Raw genomic sequence first — 17,409 nt, forward strand, 5'->3', positions numbered from 1 at the left:
AATAAAGTCAAACTTTACGAGAAGAAAAGTCGTAATATTACGAGAATACAGTCATAAGTTTTACGTGTTATTTTAGAGGGGAAATAGAGCAGCGTGTCGTCTGTGTGAAAATGAGGAACGTGGAGCATCTTGTGAAGTTATACTTTAGTTTAGGTTTCATAAATAAGGAAATACTTCATCTTTTGGCACATCAGCAGCACATTATCATCAGTATCAGGACCTTGAAAAGATTGTGAAAGAAACTGCGTTGTCCTCTCGCCCGTTTTGTTGGTTGCTGGTAAAATGTTTTCATAATTTTACGACTTTTTTTCTCGTAAAGTTCTGACTTTATTCTCGTAATATTACGACTTTATTCTCGTAATATTACGACTTTATTCTCAAAATCTCAGATGTTTTTTTCCTCAGTGTGGCCCTAATACTCCGTCGTGCATTCAATGGTATCAGTAGGCTACAATTATCAGAACTATATGGACATTCAGGCTCCCTTATGTGGCTCAAAGGTCAACTGCATTTATAAATCTTAATTAAAAGACTGGAAGAAATTCTACAAATTTATTTGGCGACCCAAATAAGATATGCAACCCAGCTGCAACCCAGTCTTTGGTTTAAACTAACCAATACAACGTGTTAATCAGAGAACTTCAGAGCAGCTGGTAGGTGGATGTTGTTCCCTTTGGACAGAGCCAGGCTAGCTGTTTCCACCTGCTTCCAGTCTTTATGCTAAGCTAAGCTAACGGGCTGTAGCTCATTGTCTATTTCCTAAAATATCAAACTGCTCCTTTACAACCCTGTCTCCTACAAAATTACATTCCCATTCAACTAAACTGTATTCTCAATTATGTTTCAAGGGAAACATAAAAAACATAACAAAACTACCTGGTTAGGTTTAGTAAAACATGTTTTGGATTAAAATGATTTAAGTTTGTTGTGTTATTAAGCTAAAGACGTAAACTAAAATTAGTGAACGTTCACGAGGGTCTGTGTGCAGCCCAAAATGTATGACACACTGAAGTTCATTAAACTACGCTCAGTGGGCACTTTATTAGGAACACCTGCACAGTCTAATAATAATAATAATAATAATAATAATAATACAGTCTGATACAACTGTTCTGTGCCATAAAGTCGACTTTTTTTATCTAGTATATTTGTGTTTTCACAGTCAGTATGAACAGCAGGAATCATTACAACAACTCTTCACATATAAGTTGTTTAAAACAGACTTGAATAAAAGTGAAACTGTCCTTTAAGTGTGCACGTTTTTAAAACCTGTTTAGAGTTTTTAAATTTTATTTTCTGTCCGTGTCGCCACTGAAAACAGAAACGTGATGAACTTGTTTTTATTTTAATGTATCTCCGGTCAGTTCTTTCTGTCTTCCTCTGATGAGATCAGATTGATTTATAGAGACTGGAAGCTCCTTCGTCACATAATGCAAGGTTTTGTGGGAGAGGAAGTCCAGAGCTGTGAGGAGTTGTAGTCTTTTCTCAGTGTGAAACCAAAGCTTCTCTCTGATATTTATATCTTTGCCCTGCACTGTACAGTTCAACACCAGCTTTTCATTGGTTGTTATTTTTTAAATAAAGTTGTTTTTTATATATAAACTCCTGTTATGTTTGTTTATTTATTATATACATAATATAATATAACTTTATTAGTAATTTTATTTAAATATGAAAGACAGGTTGAATAGGCGCTTCACCTCTGCATATTTTCTACAGTTAATATTCTCCTAAAAAGACTTATAACTTATATGACACACAAGGACATATTTATATATATTTGTCTCTATTTCTTCCTTTTAAATATAATTTATTTTATTGTTATGTCTTCCTTTATTGCTACTCTTATAGCCTACTCTTTGTTCTATTTTATTTTTATGATTTAAAAATACAAATATTCTTATATTTTTTTTTATTATTTTTGTATTTTATCATTTATAATTTATTCTATTCAAATTTAAATATTTTACATGTGTTTGCAGCTACAACTACATAAATGAATAAATAAAAAAGAAATAAATTAAATAAAATAAATACCTATTTGTTTATACTTGTCATGTTCTCAATTAAATAAATAAATCGATAATGAAAAATAAAAAATAAATGAAAATAAATAAATAAAATAAGATAACATTAAATTAAATTAAATTAAATTAAATTAAATTCATGTTTTCCTGCCCCCGTGTTGTTGGGTAATGACAGAGTAAGACATGTAAATACGCCTTGTTTGTACGTGTCATGTTCTCAATACATAAAATAAAAAATGAAATGAAATAAAATTAATTAATTAATTAATTAATTAATTCTATAAAATAAATACTTGTTTGTTTATACTTGTCATGTTCTTAATTAAATAAATAAATCAATAAATGAAAAATAAAAAATAAATTAAGTAAATTAAATAAAGTAAAGTAAATAAATAAAATAAAACTAAATTAAATTAAATTAAATAAAATTAAATTAAAGACATGTAAATACGCATTGTTTGTACGTGTCATGTTCTCAATACATACAAAATAAATAAATAAATAAATCGTGTTGATTTTCCTGCCACCATGTTGTTGGGTGTCGTAGTTCTGCGGTGCCGTGAAACCTCGTCAGAGTGAGACCTCCTGGTCCTCTGTTCTCTGACAGAGTGAGACCTCTTGCTCCTGGTTCTCCGTTCTCTGGTTCTCTGTCAGCTGTTCTCTGAGAGGAACGGGAGACATTTTGAGGTTCTGGTTCCGGTCCTTTAACCGAGAGTCAGCCTGAGTTACCGGCATAGCTGCTGGAGAAACGAGTCTCCGAACCTGAGCCGTTAAAAGTCCGTTAAACACAGAAGAGAGACGATCTAACGGAACAGTTGTAGTTTAACCGGCAGCTAGCTGTTAGCTGTTAGCTGTTAGCTGTTAGCTTAGCCTCCTGCAGCTAGCAGAGTGCTAGATGCTAGTGAGTTAGCCTCAGCTAGCCGGCCTCCTCTTCCTCTTCCTCCTCTTCCTCCTCTTCAGCCGGTTCATCACCGCAGACACGATGGCGTTAAAACGGATCACCAAGGTAACAGCCCGACCTTCTTTATTCACCATATTTAATAAAACCAGTTTACCGGTTCTGTCTTCATGACGTGTTAGTGAGCCGTTAGCATCGTTAGCTGTTAGCTCGTCAGTTAGCATCGTTAGCCTGCCGACCAGCTGCCGTTAACTCAACACGTTGACGGTTAACTGGTCAGATCGTAGCTGCGGTTGGTCGGAGACTCTTTAACGTGTTTATCTGTGTGTTATTATTATTATTATTATTATTATTAGAGGCGTGTCGTTTAATTATAAACCGTAAATGTGCGTAATAAACCAGTATAACCTGTGTGAGTGTTAGCTGTAGCTTCAGGCCTGAAGGATGACAGCTTCTGCTTCTGTGACATTAAATAACTGAACCGTCATTCAGTCATCTCCCCGGCCACCGGCCCCCGGCCCCCGGCCACCCGGCCCCCGGCCCCCGGCCACCCGGCCCCCGGCCCCCGGCCCCCGGCCACCGGCCCCCGGCCACCCGGCCACCCGGCCCCCGGCCACCCGGCCCCCGGCCCCCGGCCACCCGGCCACCCGGCCACCCGGCCCCCGGCCCCCGGCCACCCGGCCCCCGGCCCCCGGCCACCGGCCCCCGGCCACCCGGCCACCCGGCCCCCGGCCACCGGCCCCCGGCCCCCGGCCACCCGGCCCCCGGCCCCGCACCGGCCCCGGCCCCCGGCCACCCGGCCACCCGGCCCCCGGCCAGGTTTATACACCTTCAGCTTCAGTTTCAGCTGTTTTCACAGTGGAGTCTGGTGGAAGAAGAACTCAGACCTTTAACTGAAGTAAAATAATTAATACTACACTTTAGAAATACTGTTACTAGGAAAAGTGCTGCATTTAAATTTTATTTAAATAAAAAACGTCATTATTTATTTATAATGTCATAATCTTATGACAAAAAGTCATTTTATTATGTGAATAAACAGACTGTTCTTCCCCAAAATATATTACCATACTAATACTTATACTTGTAATTTTTCTCATAATACTAATCATTTTAGCTATTCATTCAAGAAATATTACAACATTTTCAGCTTTCGGTTTCTGTTTCAGCTGTTTTCACACAGTGGAGTCTGGTGGAAGAAGAACTCAGACCTTTAACTGAAGTAAAATAATTAATACTACAGTTTAGAAATACTGTTACTAGGAAAAGTGTTGCATTTAAAATTATGTTCAAATACAAGTTAAAATATATATATATATATTAATTCAGAATAAAGTCATAATCCTATGACTAAAAGTAATTTCATTATATGAATAAACACTGTTGTTCTAACCTTTCCCCAAAATATATTGCCATACTTATATATACACACATATATATATATATATATATATATATACACAAACACTAATATATTATATATTATTTTCCTCATAACAGTAATAATTTTAGCTATTTATTCAAGAAATATTAAATTTTCCTATCAAATGTATGGCTTTAATCTCTAATATTTTTATATTATATAAAATATTAATATATTATATTAAAAAAATATTTTTTGGGGTAAAGTTAGAACTTAATAAAAAAAAATACGACTTTATATTTGTACTCTTTTGATTTGATTTTATTCCTGTACAACTTTCTTTTTTTTTTTTTTTTAAAGAAAAGTCATAATATTATGAGAATAAAGTTGTCATTTTTCAAGAATAAATTAATATTTTCACAATCAAAATTCCCAGGAGAAAGTTGTGATTAAAAAAAATAGTCATCATTTCACAAGAAAAAGCCACAACATTTAGAGTTCTAATATTACATGATGCTTATTTGAATAGTCCAGGGGTGGAAGAGGTACTCAGATCTTGTACTTGAGTAAAAGTAGTAGTACCACAGTGTAGAAATACTCCGTTACAAGTAAAAGTCCTGCATTCAAAAAGTAAACAATGCAATTTGCGTCCTGTTTTTGTTGTCCAGTCTGTTAAAGAGCAGTCACATGCCATTTTAGAGAATATAAACATTAGTCAGGTTTTCTAACAGACAGGTAACCCCTGGGCTAGTAGATGTTCAGTGTGAATGTCGTAGCCCTGGGCTCAGGTTAAACCCGGACTAGTAGATGTGAATGTACAGCCCTGGGCTCAGGTTAAACCCGGGTTAACAATGTGTCTGTGTGAAAACACAGAATACTCTTTAGCCCCGGGATAAAGACCACATCCACTGGAAGGTTTACTGTTACACCAGTCAGACACAACTAAAGTTAAATTAACCTGATTAATGTGGGAAAAATCAACAAACACAAAGACTCCCAAGATTGACTTTATTTAAATGTTTAGAGCTGCAACGATTAGTCAACTAATCGATTAACTATTAAAGTAATTTTTCATGCAAAAATGTCAGAAAATGCTGTTTTCAGCCTCTTAGATATGAGATTAACTCCTTTTCTCTGTTTTATATCAGATTAAACTAAATATCTTTGGTTTTTTAACAAAACAAGACTTTTAAAGACATCACCTCGGACATTTTATAGACCAAATGATTATTAGATTAATCGAGAAGGTAATCATTAGTGTGAGCCATAGAAATGTTTTCAGACAGCTGTATGACACCCAACAGGGACATATTATTAAAGTAAATACTCATCAAACAATAATGTCAATAAAATATTATAGAACATTAATTAAGCCACTAATTTCTTTTAACGCATTAAGTAAAGGATAACATACAGCGATCCGGTCGTTGTTGTGAAAGAATCCCCGACAGGGCGTCGCTGCACCCCGAGGCGACACCGCTTCACTTTATGATAATCACATGCATTTTGGGGCAAGTCATAGTCAAGTCAGCACACTGACACACTGACAGCTGTTGTTGCCTGTTGGGCTGCAGTTTGACATGTTATGATCTGAGCATTTTGTTTTATGCTAAATGCAGTACCTGTGAGGGTTTCTGGATCAATATCTGTCATTGATTTGTGTTGTTCATTGATTGATAATAATAAATATATACATACATTTACATAAAGCAGCATATTTGTCCACTCCCATGTTGATAAGAGGATTAAATACCTGACAGATCTCCCTTTAAGGTGCATTTAGAACAGATAAAAAATGTGCGATTTATTTGCGATTAAATATTAGCCCTAAAATGGACTAAATGTTGGCTTGTGAAAGCACCCTTAGTGTAGCATGATCTTAATCTGACACTGTGCAGAAATACCAGCTTTAAACACAATGAAAAGACATGAAGAAAAAACAAAACAAACTGCAGCATTCGAATGTTGATTTAGTTTTTAAACGTCAACGTTCTGAATGAAGCTTCAAACTATTGGGTTCAGACCTACAGTAGTTGTAGCCTAGTTTCCACAAATGAAAGTGTATCTGAGGATTTTCCAGGAGACATATTTAGTCCAACATGACTTTATTTTTGTTAATTTCATTGGTATCTTTTAAAAACATGAATAACAGTGTGTGATAACGTCGGCCCTCCCGGCTGCTTCTGTCTCTGTCTGGATTCCTGACCGACTTCTCGCCTCCCAAACTCAAGTCCAGTCTGAAAGCTGATCTGAGCGTGTGTGGCGGTCCTGTATGTCACATACCAACACAGCCGGTCTGGCTTCAGGCAGACCTGCAGGCCTGTAATACAAACCCCCGGTCCTATAAGCAGCCATGTGTCCAAAAGCCCCCCCCGCCCCGCCCTGTTATATCCTGATCTGGCCTCTTCTGTCCACCACGACTCTGCTGCCGAGTAAAAATAGAGCTGCTGCTGCTGCTGCTTACACATCAATAATGACCCGTGGGTCTGCTCTTAGTGCCGCGTTCACACGAGAGATACAAGTTCAGCTTCATGTCTCCGCTGCCGGCCTCCTTTCTAAATAAACGTCTGTCTTTGTAATAACGTTAGGCTGCTTAAATGTTTTAATCAAACAGTCAAATATAGTGACAAATGTCCAAGATGACGTCTTCAAATGTCTCAAATATAATCAGTTTAATATTATAGGAGACATGGGATTGATAAGTGACATAAACGATTAGTTAATAATAAGGATAGTTATTGATTAATCTAGAGCTAAAACGGTTAGTCTGTAAACACAAAATTCATTTTGATAATCAGTTATCACTCAGTAAATATGAACTGGCTCCAACTGCTCAAAGGAGATGACGCTGAATATCTTTAGTGTTCTGGTGTGATGGTGTCTGTTGTGAAGGGTATTATTTCATATTTTACAGACCGTTGATTTAGTCCAGATTGATTGGTACTGGAAATAATTGATAGTTGCTGCCGTTAGTTAATGGAATGTGAGTTCTACATGTGTTTTATTGTTTAAGTAGTTTATTATTAAACCTTCTGGTGGTTCAAAGTTGAAAAATAAAATAACATTTTGTGATAAAATATTTCAAACTCGAGGCTTCACCCAGGAGGCTAAAACTCCTGGGTGAAATAAAAACAAGTAAGTGAGCCTTTAGTTTATTATATTTTAGGGCTGTTGATTAGTCTCTTTTTCTTCTGATTTATTTGTTTTTGCGAGTAATCTATTAACTAAACATCGGAAAACGGGGGAAGATGTCTGGTTTTGTCCGACAACAGTCCAAATACCCAAAGTGATTTAGTTTACTGTGAGATTAAACACAAAGTCCTTTGACAAACATTTGAGAGCAATCAAATGTTTTGACATTTTTGCTTGTAAAATGTCTGAATCATGAATCGATCATCAAAACAGTTGATTATTAATCGACTGGTTGTTCAGCTGTAGAATATCTTATCACAGATCCGTACGTCAAGAATGAACGTCCACGCGTCAAGGTACTTTACCAAGTGGTTTCTTTAGTCATGTGAACACACGCGTGTTGTGACCTTTAATTGGCGTGTCAGGCTGATATCTGTATTTGTGTATTTGTATGTGTACGGTTGCAGGTGAAGTCACTACTGCAGTTATTATATAAAATATATAACAGGGTAAATGTGGTGAAAGGACACGACACAATGTGAACATCCGTCTGAGCCGTGAGAGACAGAACAACCCTGAATAAATCCAATACATGACTCGTGTATACCAACATGTCTTCAGTTAGCTCAGTCCATTAGAAACCAAACAGCTTTATGTTCTGAATGGAGTCTCCAGGCAGCCGGTGTAAAGACGGTGACTTAATGTAAACACCACTAATACCTCAGGAGAACAAACACGAGCTGTTGTTGACTCACACAGCTTTAGTTCAATCAGCTGCAGTGCTTTAGATTCACACTAAACATTAAAACCCTTCATGACTGCTCTCTCAATGAAGTTGGAAGATTTTTCTGCAACAACATTTGAGATGTTCCGATAATTTTTTCCTTCCCAATTCCGATACCTGAACTTGAGGTATCGGCCGATACCGAGTATCGATCCGATACCATCATGATAAATATAATATCTTTGTCGCTTTTGGGCTATCTTTGTTAAATGTATCTCATCGTTGGATTGGAGTTCCCAACGTGTGCCGCTGCGGTTCTTCCTTTTTGTTTCCCCGCTTTGCCTCGGTGAAGTCGTCGTGCTCTTTCGTGTGATTCGTCTTCAGATGTTTTATAAGATTGCTGGTGTTGAAACTGGCAACACCCACCAGGAGCCTTACACACTGGACATATCACCGTTTTACTTGTTGGATTTTCCACTGTGAAATGTTGCCAGATGGCTGACATGTTGCTCGCTCTGACTACTGTTCCACTCTCCACCGGCAACGCACTGTTGTTGTTTACTATCGTCACGTGACAAACTACCTGCAGTCAGTTCTTCTTCTCTGCTCTAAAACAGTAGTATCCAGTGGCAGCCATGATCCCTCCGGGGCGACAGCACAGTGAAGGCTGCTGTTTTGATTCCTGGTTAAACAAGTTTATTTTGTTTCTGGGTTAATAAATGATGATATCGGATCGGTGCATAGAAACTATGGTGGGTTCTTTCCTCGATCTCATCACATGAAGTTAGATCTTAGTTTTGTGCAACCTGCTTTGTTTTGTGCAAATATCTCATAACTCATAACTTAGTGAGATATCTGTTCTCTTAATTAAACAGCAGGATGAAGCTGGTTTATGGATTGTTGTGGTTTTGTGGTCGACATGTTTGGTCTGTTGTTAAACACTAGAGCTGATCTGTTGTTAAACACTAAAGCTGATCTGTTGTTAAACACTAGAGCTGATCTGTTGTTAAACACTAGAGCTGATCTGTTGTTAAACACTAAAGCTGATCTGTTGTTAAACACTAAAGCTGATCTGTTGTTAAACACTAGAGCTGATCTGTTGTTAAACACTAAAGCTGATCTGTTGTTAAACACTAAAGCTGATCTGTTGTTAAACACTAGAGCTGATCTGTTGTTAAACACTAGAGCTGATCTGTTGTTAAACACTAAAGCTGATCTGTTGTTAAACACTAAAGCTGATCTGTTGTTAAACACTAGAGCTGATCTGTTGTTAAACACTAAAGCTGATCTGTTGTTAAACACTAAAGCTGATCTGTTGTTAAACACTAGAGCTGATCTGTTGTTAAACACTAGAGCTGATCTGTTGTTAAACACTAAAGCTGATCTGTTGAGTCTTAACAAATGTAAAATATTTGAACCTGTGAAGCCTCGACAGTGGCTGCTGGTTCTTTAATCTCCACACAGTAACTCTCCTCCCGTCTTATCTCCTCTGAACACAACCGGCCTTTCTGGTTCTTCTTAAAGGAGTTTCTGTAGCTTCAAAAGACGCCAATCAGATCTGAGGAGGAGTAAATGTAACACGGAGACAGCCGAGGAAGACGTCCACTTAGTAAACACGACGTAAAAACATGTAAAATAAAGATGGTTTTAACAGCAGTTAGTGTTGGAGAATGAATTAATAAAGATTTAATGGGAATTTAATAAGTCAATGTTTTTTCCCATCGGTTTAATTTAAGGGCTTTCTAAGGGTTAAAAATAACCAACGTTTTCTAGGGATGTCCTGATCAAGTATTTTTTTGCCCCCGAGCTCCATCAGAGTTATTTAATATTGAGTATCTGTCGATACAGAGTCCCGTTTCTCTTCTTCTTCTTTATTTTGACTCTCTCTCTCTTCTTCTTCTTCTGTGTTTCCAGGAGCTAACCGATCTGTCCAGAGATCCTCCGGCTCAGTGCTCTGCTGGACCGGTCGGTGAAGACAGTAAGACGAGTTTAACATTTACTTTCCCTCACAACGACAGACACAATCAGACTCTCAGTTTGTTCAGTTTAATTTATTAACCCTCTTTATTTCCTTTTCTGCAGTGTTTCATTGGCAAGCTACTATTATGGGGCCTGTAAGTATCAAAGTGACTTCAGTGTTTTCACAGAATAAATCTAATCAGAGGATTATTCATCATGACATGAAAAAATACAACTCAGTTACATTTGATATATAGATCTAAATGTATAACCTGTATCTTCTCTCTCTCTCTGTGTGTGTTTTATCTGCTGCAGCCTGACAGTCCCTATCAGGGCGGAGTATTTTTCCTGACTATTCATTTCCCTACAGATTATCCCTTCAAACCACCCAAGGTCAGTAACGCTGCTCCTCTCACTCATGTTTCTGATGACTTCACAGCATTCACACTTTATTATGTTAAAAGATATGAAAGACTTGTTTTTATTTGTTTTATTTGTTTTGTAAATGTCTGTTTAAAATGGAAATGTCTGGTTTGAATATTTCACGATAACATGCAGGGTGATCTGAAACATGTAGTTACCTTAAGTTTTGATGTTGAAGGTTGAGTTTCTTCCAGTCAGTGTTTCTCCTCTTCTTACCTTCAGGTCGCCTTCACAACAAGAATTTATCACCCAAATATTAACAGTAACGGCAGCATCTGCTTGGATATATTGAGATCACAGTGGTCTCCTGCATTAACTATCTCTAAAGGTGAGACCAGATGCAGAACAAACCAACAGGATGGATGATCAATATTCATAACCTCCAACAAAAAATCAGCCATCTTTTTTCACCAGATGTTGATGTTTTAAACTCGTGTTTTTCTCTCTGCAGTCCTTTTGTCCATTTGTTCTCTGTTATGTGACCCGAACCCCGACGACCCGCTAGTGCCAGAGATCGCCCGCATCTACAAAACAGACCCCGTTAAGTGAGTTAATATCTGTTTAATAAGAACTAACACACGCTGAGTTAACATCTACAAAACAGACCTGTTAAGTGAGTTAATATCTGTTAAATTTATAAATAAAATCAACAGATAAAAATCCAGGATTTGGTCCGTAAAAAAAGGTTGACAGTTTTTTTTTTTTTTTTTTTTTTACATCTTTCAAATTATTTGAACGTTATTATTTAATATATAATGTTTATTTATATATATATATATATATATATATATATATACACACACACACACACAGTATATAAATGGCAACACCCAAAATATGAGTCAATAAATAAAACAGAGATTGAGAATAGTTTGAAGAACAAGATAAGAACAGGAAAGGTATTTTTCCCCCCAAACATCATTTGCCGTTTGCCTCCTGAACAGAAAGGATAATAAATATAATATATATGTATAAAATGTGAAATTACAAACAAGAGCTTTGTAGATACAGTTTGGGTCAAAGATACAATCTTGTATCTAATGTTTTTATATTGTTTCTCTGGAGGCTCTAGTAGAAAATGTGAAAATATCCAAAAATAATTCTAATTAAAATATGTAAAAAAAGAATGAAGAATATTCAAATAAAGTTGTGAAAAATGTTTGAAAATTATTAGTAAAATATGTGAAAAATGTCAATTATTACAATTATTAAAATGAAAAGCAACAAACCTTCATATTTTAGAAGCTGGAACCATGAAATGTTTTTACATGAAGATGGACTCATGGTTTCAGCTGTACTTATATAAACTGTTTTTACTAAACATCATATTTTATTATAAACTCTTCATATGTTTTGAATGTAAAAATCTGAATCTGCAAAGTCAGTAAAGCTGTCAGGTTCACGTGGTGGAGTAGAGACCCATTAAAAGGTGGAGAGGAGAGGAGAGGAGAGGAGAGGAGAGGAGAGGAGAGTGTGTGCAGGTGTTTAACCGTGCAGGTATCTGTCTCAGGTATAGCAGACTAGCCAGGGAGTGGACAGAGAAGTATGCCATGCTGTGAGAGGGTAAGACCTGAGCTCAGGTACTCACCTGGTATTACCTGGTACTCACCAGTGACTCACCTGAGCTGCCTGCTGAGTCTGAGACATGTTTCTGAACTGGACAGGCTGATCTGGACTTAAAGCACGTTGATGCAGCGCATGGCTCCAGAGATAAAGACCCAGTCTGAACTGCTCGTTTTTCATGTTTTAGACATTTTAATTAACATTATTTACATTCCTGTGATTCACCAAAACATGTTAAAATACAGAGACAACGTTAAAGGGATAGTTCTGATGTTTTAAAGTTGGGTTGTACGATCAGACAGCCAATTCTGAGTGGAAACTGAAGCCGTTCTATCGCTCTCTTCAAAGCCACCAGACTCCATTCACAACAACAGTGATTTTACCTCACAGAACACCGGAGTAGCTGGTCTACCGCTGCATCCATCGGTTAGTGTATTTATGTTATTGTGTTATTTTGGTGATTTAAAGGGTTAGTCTGGATTCACCAAAGTCACACAATAACATAAATAAACTAACCGATGGATGCAGCGGTTGACCTGCAACTCCTGTTCTGAGAGGTAAAATGACTGTTTTTGTCAATGGAGTCTGGTGGCTTTGAAGAGAGCATCCCCGTCTGATAAGTACCTCATACAACCCCAATTCAAAACATCAGGACTATGCATTTAATTTGACACTTAAAACACTCTGACCTTTAGTTTGAAAAAAGGTCTGATATTGTGTTTGGTTCTTTATGGTGATTTTCATAGGAACTAACTGAACACAGTGGTGTTGTGGAGGGATGGAGATGATTATACAAACTGATGATAAGTTAAAAAATGTTCAGCAGGAATGAAAAATGACTAAAACATGAAAAAAAACAGTCACATTGAGAATTTCTGCCTCATTTGAATTAATTGCTGTTTTTGACCTGCATGTAAAATCTAAAGATACTTCAGTGAGTTCAGTTTAAATCTCTCAGCCAGTGAAAACATCTGGTTCAGTCATTGAAAGGGAAACAAAACTGATAACAAGATATCAGGATTTATTGTTAAAATTCAAACAGCACGTGTTTCACTTCCTGTCTGGAGTTTTGGCTCCAAAATAAAATGTTTTTACTCTTTTTATCTCTGTGTTCACTTTGAACTTCAGTCAGGCTGAAAGTTGTGGAAGTGGATTAGAAAAATATCCCCAAATTTGGAAAATATGAATAAAATATTAGTGATATACCCGAAAAATATATAAAAAATATTAGTAAAATATCATAAATATATAAGTAAGATATCCGAAAAAATTGAAAATATTTGAAAAACAAGAGTAAAGTATCCGAAAAATAGTAGTAAAATATGTGAAAAATATGAGTAATATAGTAGTGAAATATCCCCCAAAAAGGAGAAAAATATTAGAAAATTTGAAAAATAAAAAAAAACATGAGTAAAGTATCATAAATATATTAAGATATACGAAAAAAATCTAAGAAATATCCAAGAAATATGAGTATAATATATAAATTATTTGTGAAAAATTAGTAAAATATATAAAAAATGGGTATAATATGTGAAACATAAGAGTAAAATATGAGTGAAATATCATAAATATATTAGTAACATTTAAAAATCTGGGAAGTATAAAAAAGATCTGAGATATTAATTAAATATTCGAAAAAAGTCTATAAAATATTAGTGAAATATAAAAAGTATGGTGAAAATTGAGTAGAATATTTGTAAAATATGTGAAAAATGCGTAAAATACCCCAAAAATATGTGTAAAATATTTAAAAAATGTGAAAAAATATCATAAATGTAGTAGTAAGATATCCGGAAAAAAAATCTGGAAAATATCCGAAAAGTATTAGTAAAATATGTGAGAAATATTTGTGAAAAATATCTGAAAGATATAAGTGAAAAATATCTGTAAACTAGATACATGTTTATTTTTTAATTTGTTGAACCTTTATGCATACAGGGTGCGTTGGCTGAACGTAGCTGCTGTTTTTTAACAGTTTAGTGGTAAATCAGAGACAATAAAGGGCAGAAACGTGCAGCAGGTTGTTGTTGCAGCACTGAGTGTGTCGTGTTTGCAGGCATGGCATCGTCCCTGCTCTACAGGTGTTAACAGCTGATAGACGTTGACTCACCTGTATGTTTCTCTACCTGCAGGTACAACAAGACGGCTCAGGACTGGACTCAGAAATACGCCATGTGACCCCTCTTCTTCCTCCTCTTCCTCCTCTTCTTCTTCTCACTGCTGGAATAAACTGTTTGATTTTCTCATGTGGCCACGCCCCCTCCCTCTCATCAGCCAATAACAGCAATTTGTTCATTATTTCCTTTTTGTCCTAAACGCTTTTAAATTCTGGATTTATTTTCTCTGCTTTTCAAAATAAGATGAAAGAATGAAGCAGGTGAAGGGCTGAGGACTCTGAGCTGTGAATGTGCCAACTGCAAAACAAAAAAACCCACAGAGCAGAGTGGACTGAAGAGAGAACTGTTACAGTAAATAAGATAATAATAATAATAATAATTTAATGCATGTCAGTGATTGGTTCATGTGCTGCTGAGATATTAAAAGATAAAAGTTTTGGTTTTATTCTGTTTTTGTTTAGTTGTTTTTAGACGAGAGAGCTGTTAGTTCATCCATCATCCGACACTGTTCTCCTCTTTTTGCACTGAAGATGAAACTCAAAGCTCTCAACGGCTGATTGATCAACTAATAGCTCTGTGATGGATTCTTTTTCTCAATAAAGTTGAACAAATTGCACTTTTTCTGTTGTACTCTTTTTATTTTTCTTCTCTAATATTTGTATTCAAGGATGCAACTAAAGATTAATTATTTTAATCTGCAAATCTTTGTCTTCTATGAGAGTAAACTGAATCTTTCAGACTAAACGATTAATGAATTAAAGAAACGAAGCTACGACTTAAACAATTAATCAGTTCTCAAGATTATTAACTAATCGTTAATCACTTCAGTTCTTATTAATGATTGGTGATTATTGACGGTAATTTTTTTCAAATGTTTGATTTGATGGATTTTTTACTTTTAGTTTTACCATTTCAGATTAGCTGCTTTTCCTTTCAATAATTTTTCACATATTTTACTAATAATCTTCGGATTTTTTTGTAATCATTTTTAAAAATAAATTTCACTTATTGTACAAATTTTCAGACGTTTTTCAGATATGTTCCACTCCTTTTTGCACATTTTATTAATTTTCAAACATTTTTCGGATATTTTTCATAAACATTTTTTAGATTTTTTGGGATATTTTTCGTTTAATTTTTCACATATTTGTACTAATAATTTTCCGGATACTTTTCATATGTTTTCCGGACATTTTTTATGAACTTTTTATCATCTTACTAATATCTTTTTGACATTTTTCACATATTTTTTGGATAATTTTCACAATTTTTTCACATATTGTAGTAATAATTTTAAGACGTTTTTCAGATATTTTTTTACATTTTTTTGCACATATTTTACTAATAGTTTTCGGACATTTTTCGGATATTTTTCATTGATTCTTTACGCATATTTTACTAACAATTTTCGGATATTTTCCAGAATTCTTTTCCAATATTTTACTAATACTTTTCCGGATATTTTTCATATTAATTCCGGTCATTTTAAGGAACTTTTTATTATCTTACTAATATTTTTTTGACATTTTTCACATAGTTTTTGGATAATTTTCACAATGTTTTTCACATATTACATTAATAATTTGAAGAGATTTTTCAGATATTTGTTTTACAATTTTTTGCACATAATTTGCTTAGAATTTTTGGACATATTTCGGATATTTTTCAAATGTTTTGGGGTATTTATTCCACATATTTTACTAATAATTTTCAGTTATTTTTCAGATTTATACTCGATATTTTTATTTAAATCTTTCACATATTTTACTAATAGTTTTCGGATATTTTCCAGAATTCTTTTTCCATATTTTACTAATAATCTTTTCGGATATTATTGTAAATGTATGTGTTTATGTAAAATCTAAATCTGCAAAGTAACTAAAGCTTTAAATTAAATATAATGTAGTAAAAAGTACAATATTTCCCTCTGAGATGTAATGGAGTATAAGTATAAAGTAGCAGGAAACAGAAATACTCAAGTAAAGTATAAATACTTTAAAATTGTACTTACAGTACTCGAGTAAATTTACTTTATCAATGTATCAATGTAGTAAACAGGCTGGAATAAAAACTGTTTATCAAAGGTAAAAACACAGAAGAAGAAGAAGAAGGAGCAGAAAAGGAAGAAGAGGGCGCTCCTGATTGGTCAGTCACTAGCCAATGAGATGAGAGTAAAAAGTTTCTTCAGTTAACCAACTAGTTCAAACCGTCTCCATGGCAACAACCTGGATCATCAGAGCTCTAATGTCTGCAACCATAAACACGGTAAGAAATGTGTAATTTACAACAGTTAATATCAGATAAACGGTTTATTTATCTGTTGCTAAAGGTTATAAACATTACATTAGATACTACAGTACAGTGGGAACTCTGTAAACACACTGAGGGACTAGCTCACTATGCTAACCGTTAGCATAGCATTAGCCACCAGCTAACCAGCTAACATTGACCAGGTGTGTGTGTATATCTGGTGTCGGTGGTTGAAAGTACATAATAGTACTGTTAAGCTACCTAAGTACAGTTTAGAGGCTCACAGTTGTACTTTACTTAAGTAAAGTATTTCCCTGAACTACCTGGTACTTTATACTAGCTACCTATCAGAGGGTACTAATGTAGGTTTACCTTTTACTGCTCTAATGGTACATTCATTTCATAAGTTTAGGTTCTTTGTTCAGATTATTAATACAAAATATAATCAACTATTACATTATGACATATAATAGATTAAGATAAAACTGTATTGATCAGACTCCTTCAGCAGAACATCATCCACCTATAGATGTTTGATCAGTCACCAAACAAACTCTGTGCAGTTTTCTGAGTATTTAAGAAACTCACCAAAATGTTTATTTATTCATTGAACAGTCCAGTTATGTTTTCTGTTAGTTTGGTCCATTAGCGTTTAAATGTTGTTTCCCTAAATTGTCAGGTATGTAACTCTGATTTCCGTTATAGAGGTTTTGTTTCTAAACATACTTTTACTGCACTGCAACAACATATTAAACACATAATGTAGTTGTTAATTGCAGCTCAAATATAGACACTGATTGTTTTTAATTACCTACAGAAGTAATAGAGATGATATTGTGGATGAAGTCAGTATGACAGCAGGAATGTAATGATCCGTTTCCTCCACTAGATGGCGCTCTTTACCTTCTTTAAATCACTTGATATCCAGTGAACTCAGTTTTCTTCTTTCG

The 17,409-nt window shown here is 35.1% G+C and overlaps 2 protein-coding genes across 3 annotated transcripts in view; both read left to right on the forward strand.

Annotated features, from left to right (window-relative positions):
• Positions 1-2,590: 2,590 nt before the first annotated feature.
• Positions 2,591-14,825, forward strand: LOC119494152 (ubiquitin-conjugating enzyme E2-17 kDa-like). Of its 2 annotated transcripts, XM_037779793.1 has the most exons (8): positions 2,591-3,033; positions 10,059-10,122; positions 10,227-10,258; positions 10,419-10,496; positions 10,749-10,854; positions 10,978-11,071; positions 12,037-12,089; positions 14,225-14,825. In XM_037779793.1, the coding sequence occupies exons 1-7, from the start codon at positions 3,010-3,012 to the stop codon at positions 12,083-12,085; spliced, it is 447 nt and encodes a 148-aa protein (XP_037635721.1). In that variant the 5' UTR covers positions 2,591-3,009; the 3' UTR covers positions 12,086-12,089; positions 14,225-14,825. The 2 variants fall into 2 exon arrangements, with proteins under 2 accessions (XP_037635721.1, XP_037635722.1); XM_037779794.1 differs by lacking the exon at positions 12,037-12,089 and having other exon boundaries at positions 2,595-3,033.
• Positions 14,826-16,453: 1,628 nt separating this feature from the next.
• The window catches only part of LOC119494005 (transcription factor COE3-like), a 183,236-nt gene continuing 182,280 nt past the window's right edge, over positions 16,454-17,409 (forward strand). Inside the window, exon 1 of the mRNA XM_037779594.1 lies at positions 16,454-16,474. The gene's annotated coding sequence lies outside the window, so the exon portion shown is untranslated. The remainder of the gene's footprint in view (positions 16,475-17,409) is intronic.

The sequence above is a fragment of the Sebastes umbrosus genome, chromosome 9, assembly GCF_015220745.1.
Source record: "Sebastes umbrosus isolate fSebUmb1 chromosome 9, fSebUmb1.pri, whole genome shotgun sequence".
NCBI lineage: Eukaryota > Metazoa > Chordata > Actinopteri > Perciformes > Sebastidae > Sebastes > Sebastes umbrosus.

Bases quoted from the DNA above. Each gene is read 5' to 3' on its own strand.
- LOC119494152 (XM_037779793.1), top strand. From the start codon at position 3,010: ATGGCGTTAAAACGGATCACCAAG. The intron at 3,034-10,058 runs GTAACAGCCCGA...CTGTGTTTCCAG, and splicing joins CGTTAAAACGGATCACCAAG to GAGCTAACCGATCTGTCCAG. The intron at 10,855-10,977 runs GTGAGACCAGAT...TTCTCTCTGCAG, and splicing joins TGCATTAACTATCTCTAAAG to TCCTTTTGTCCATTTGTTCT.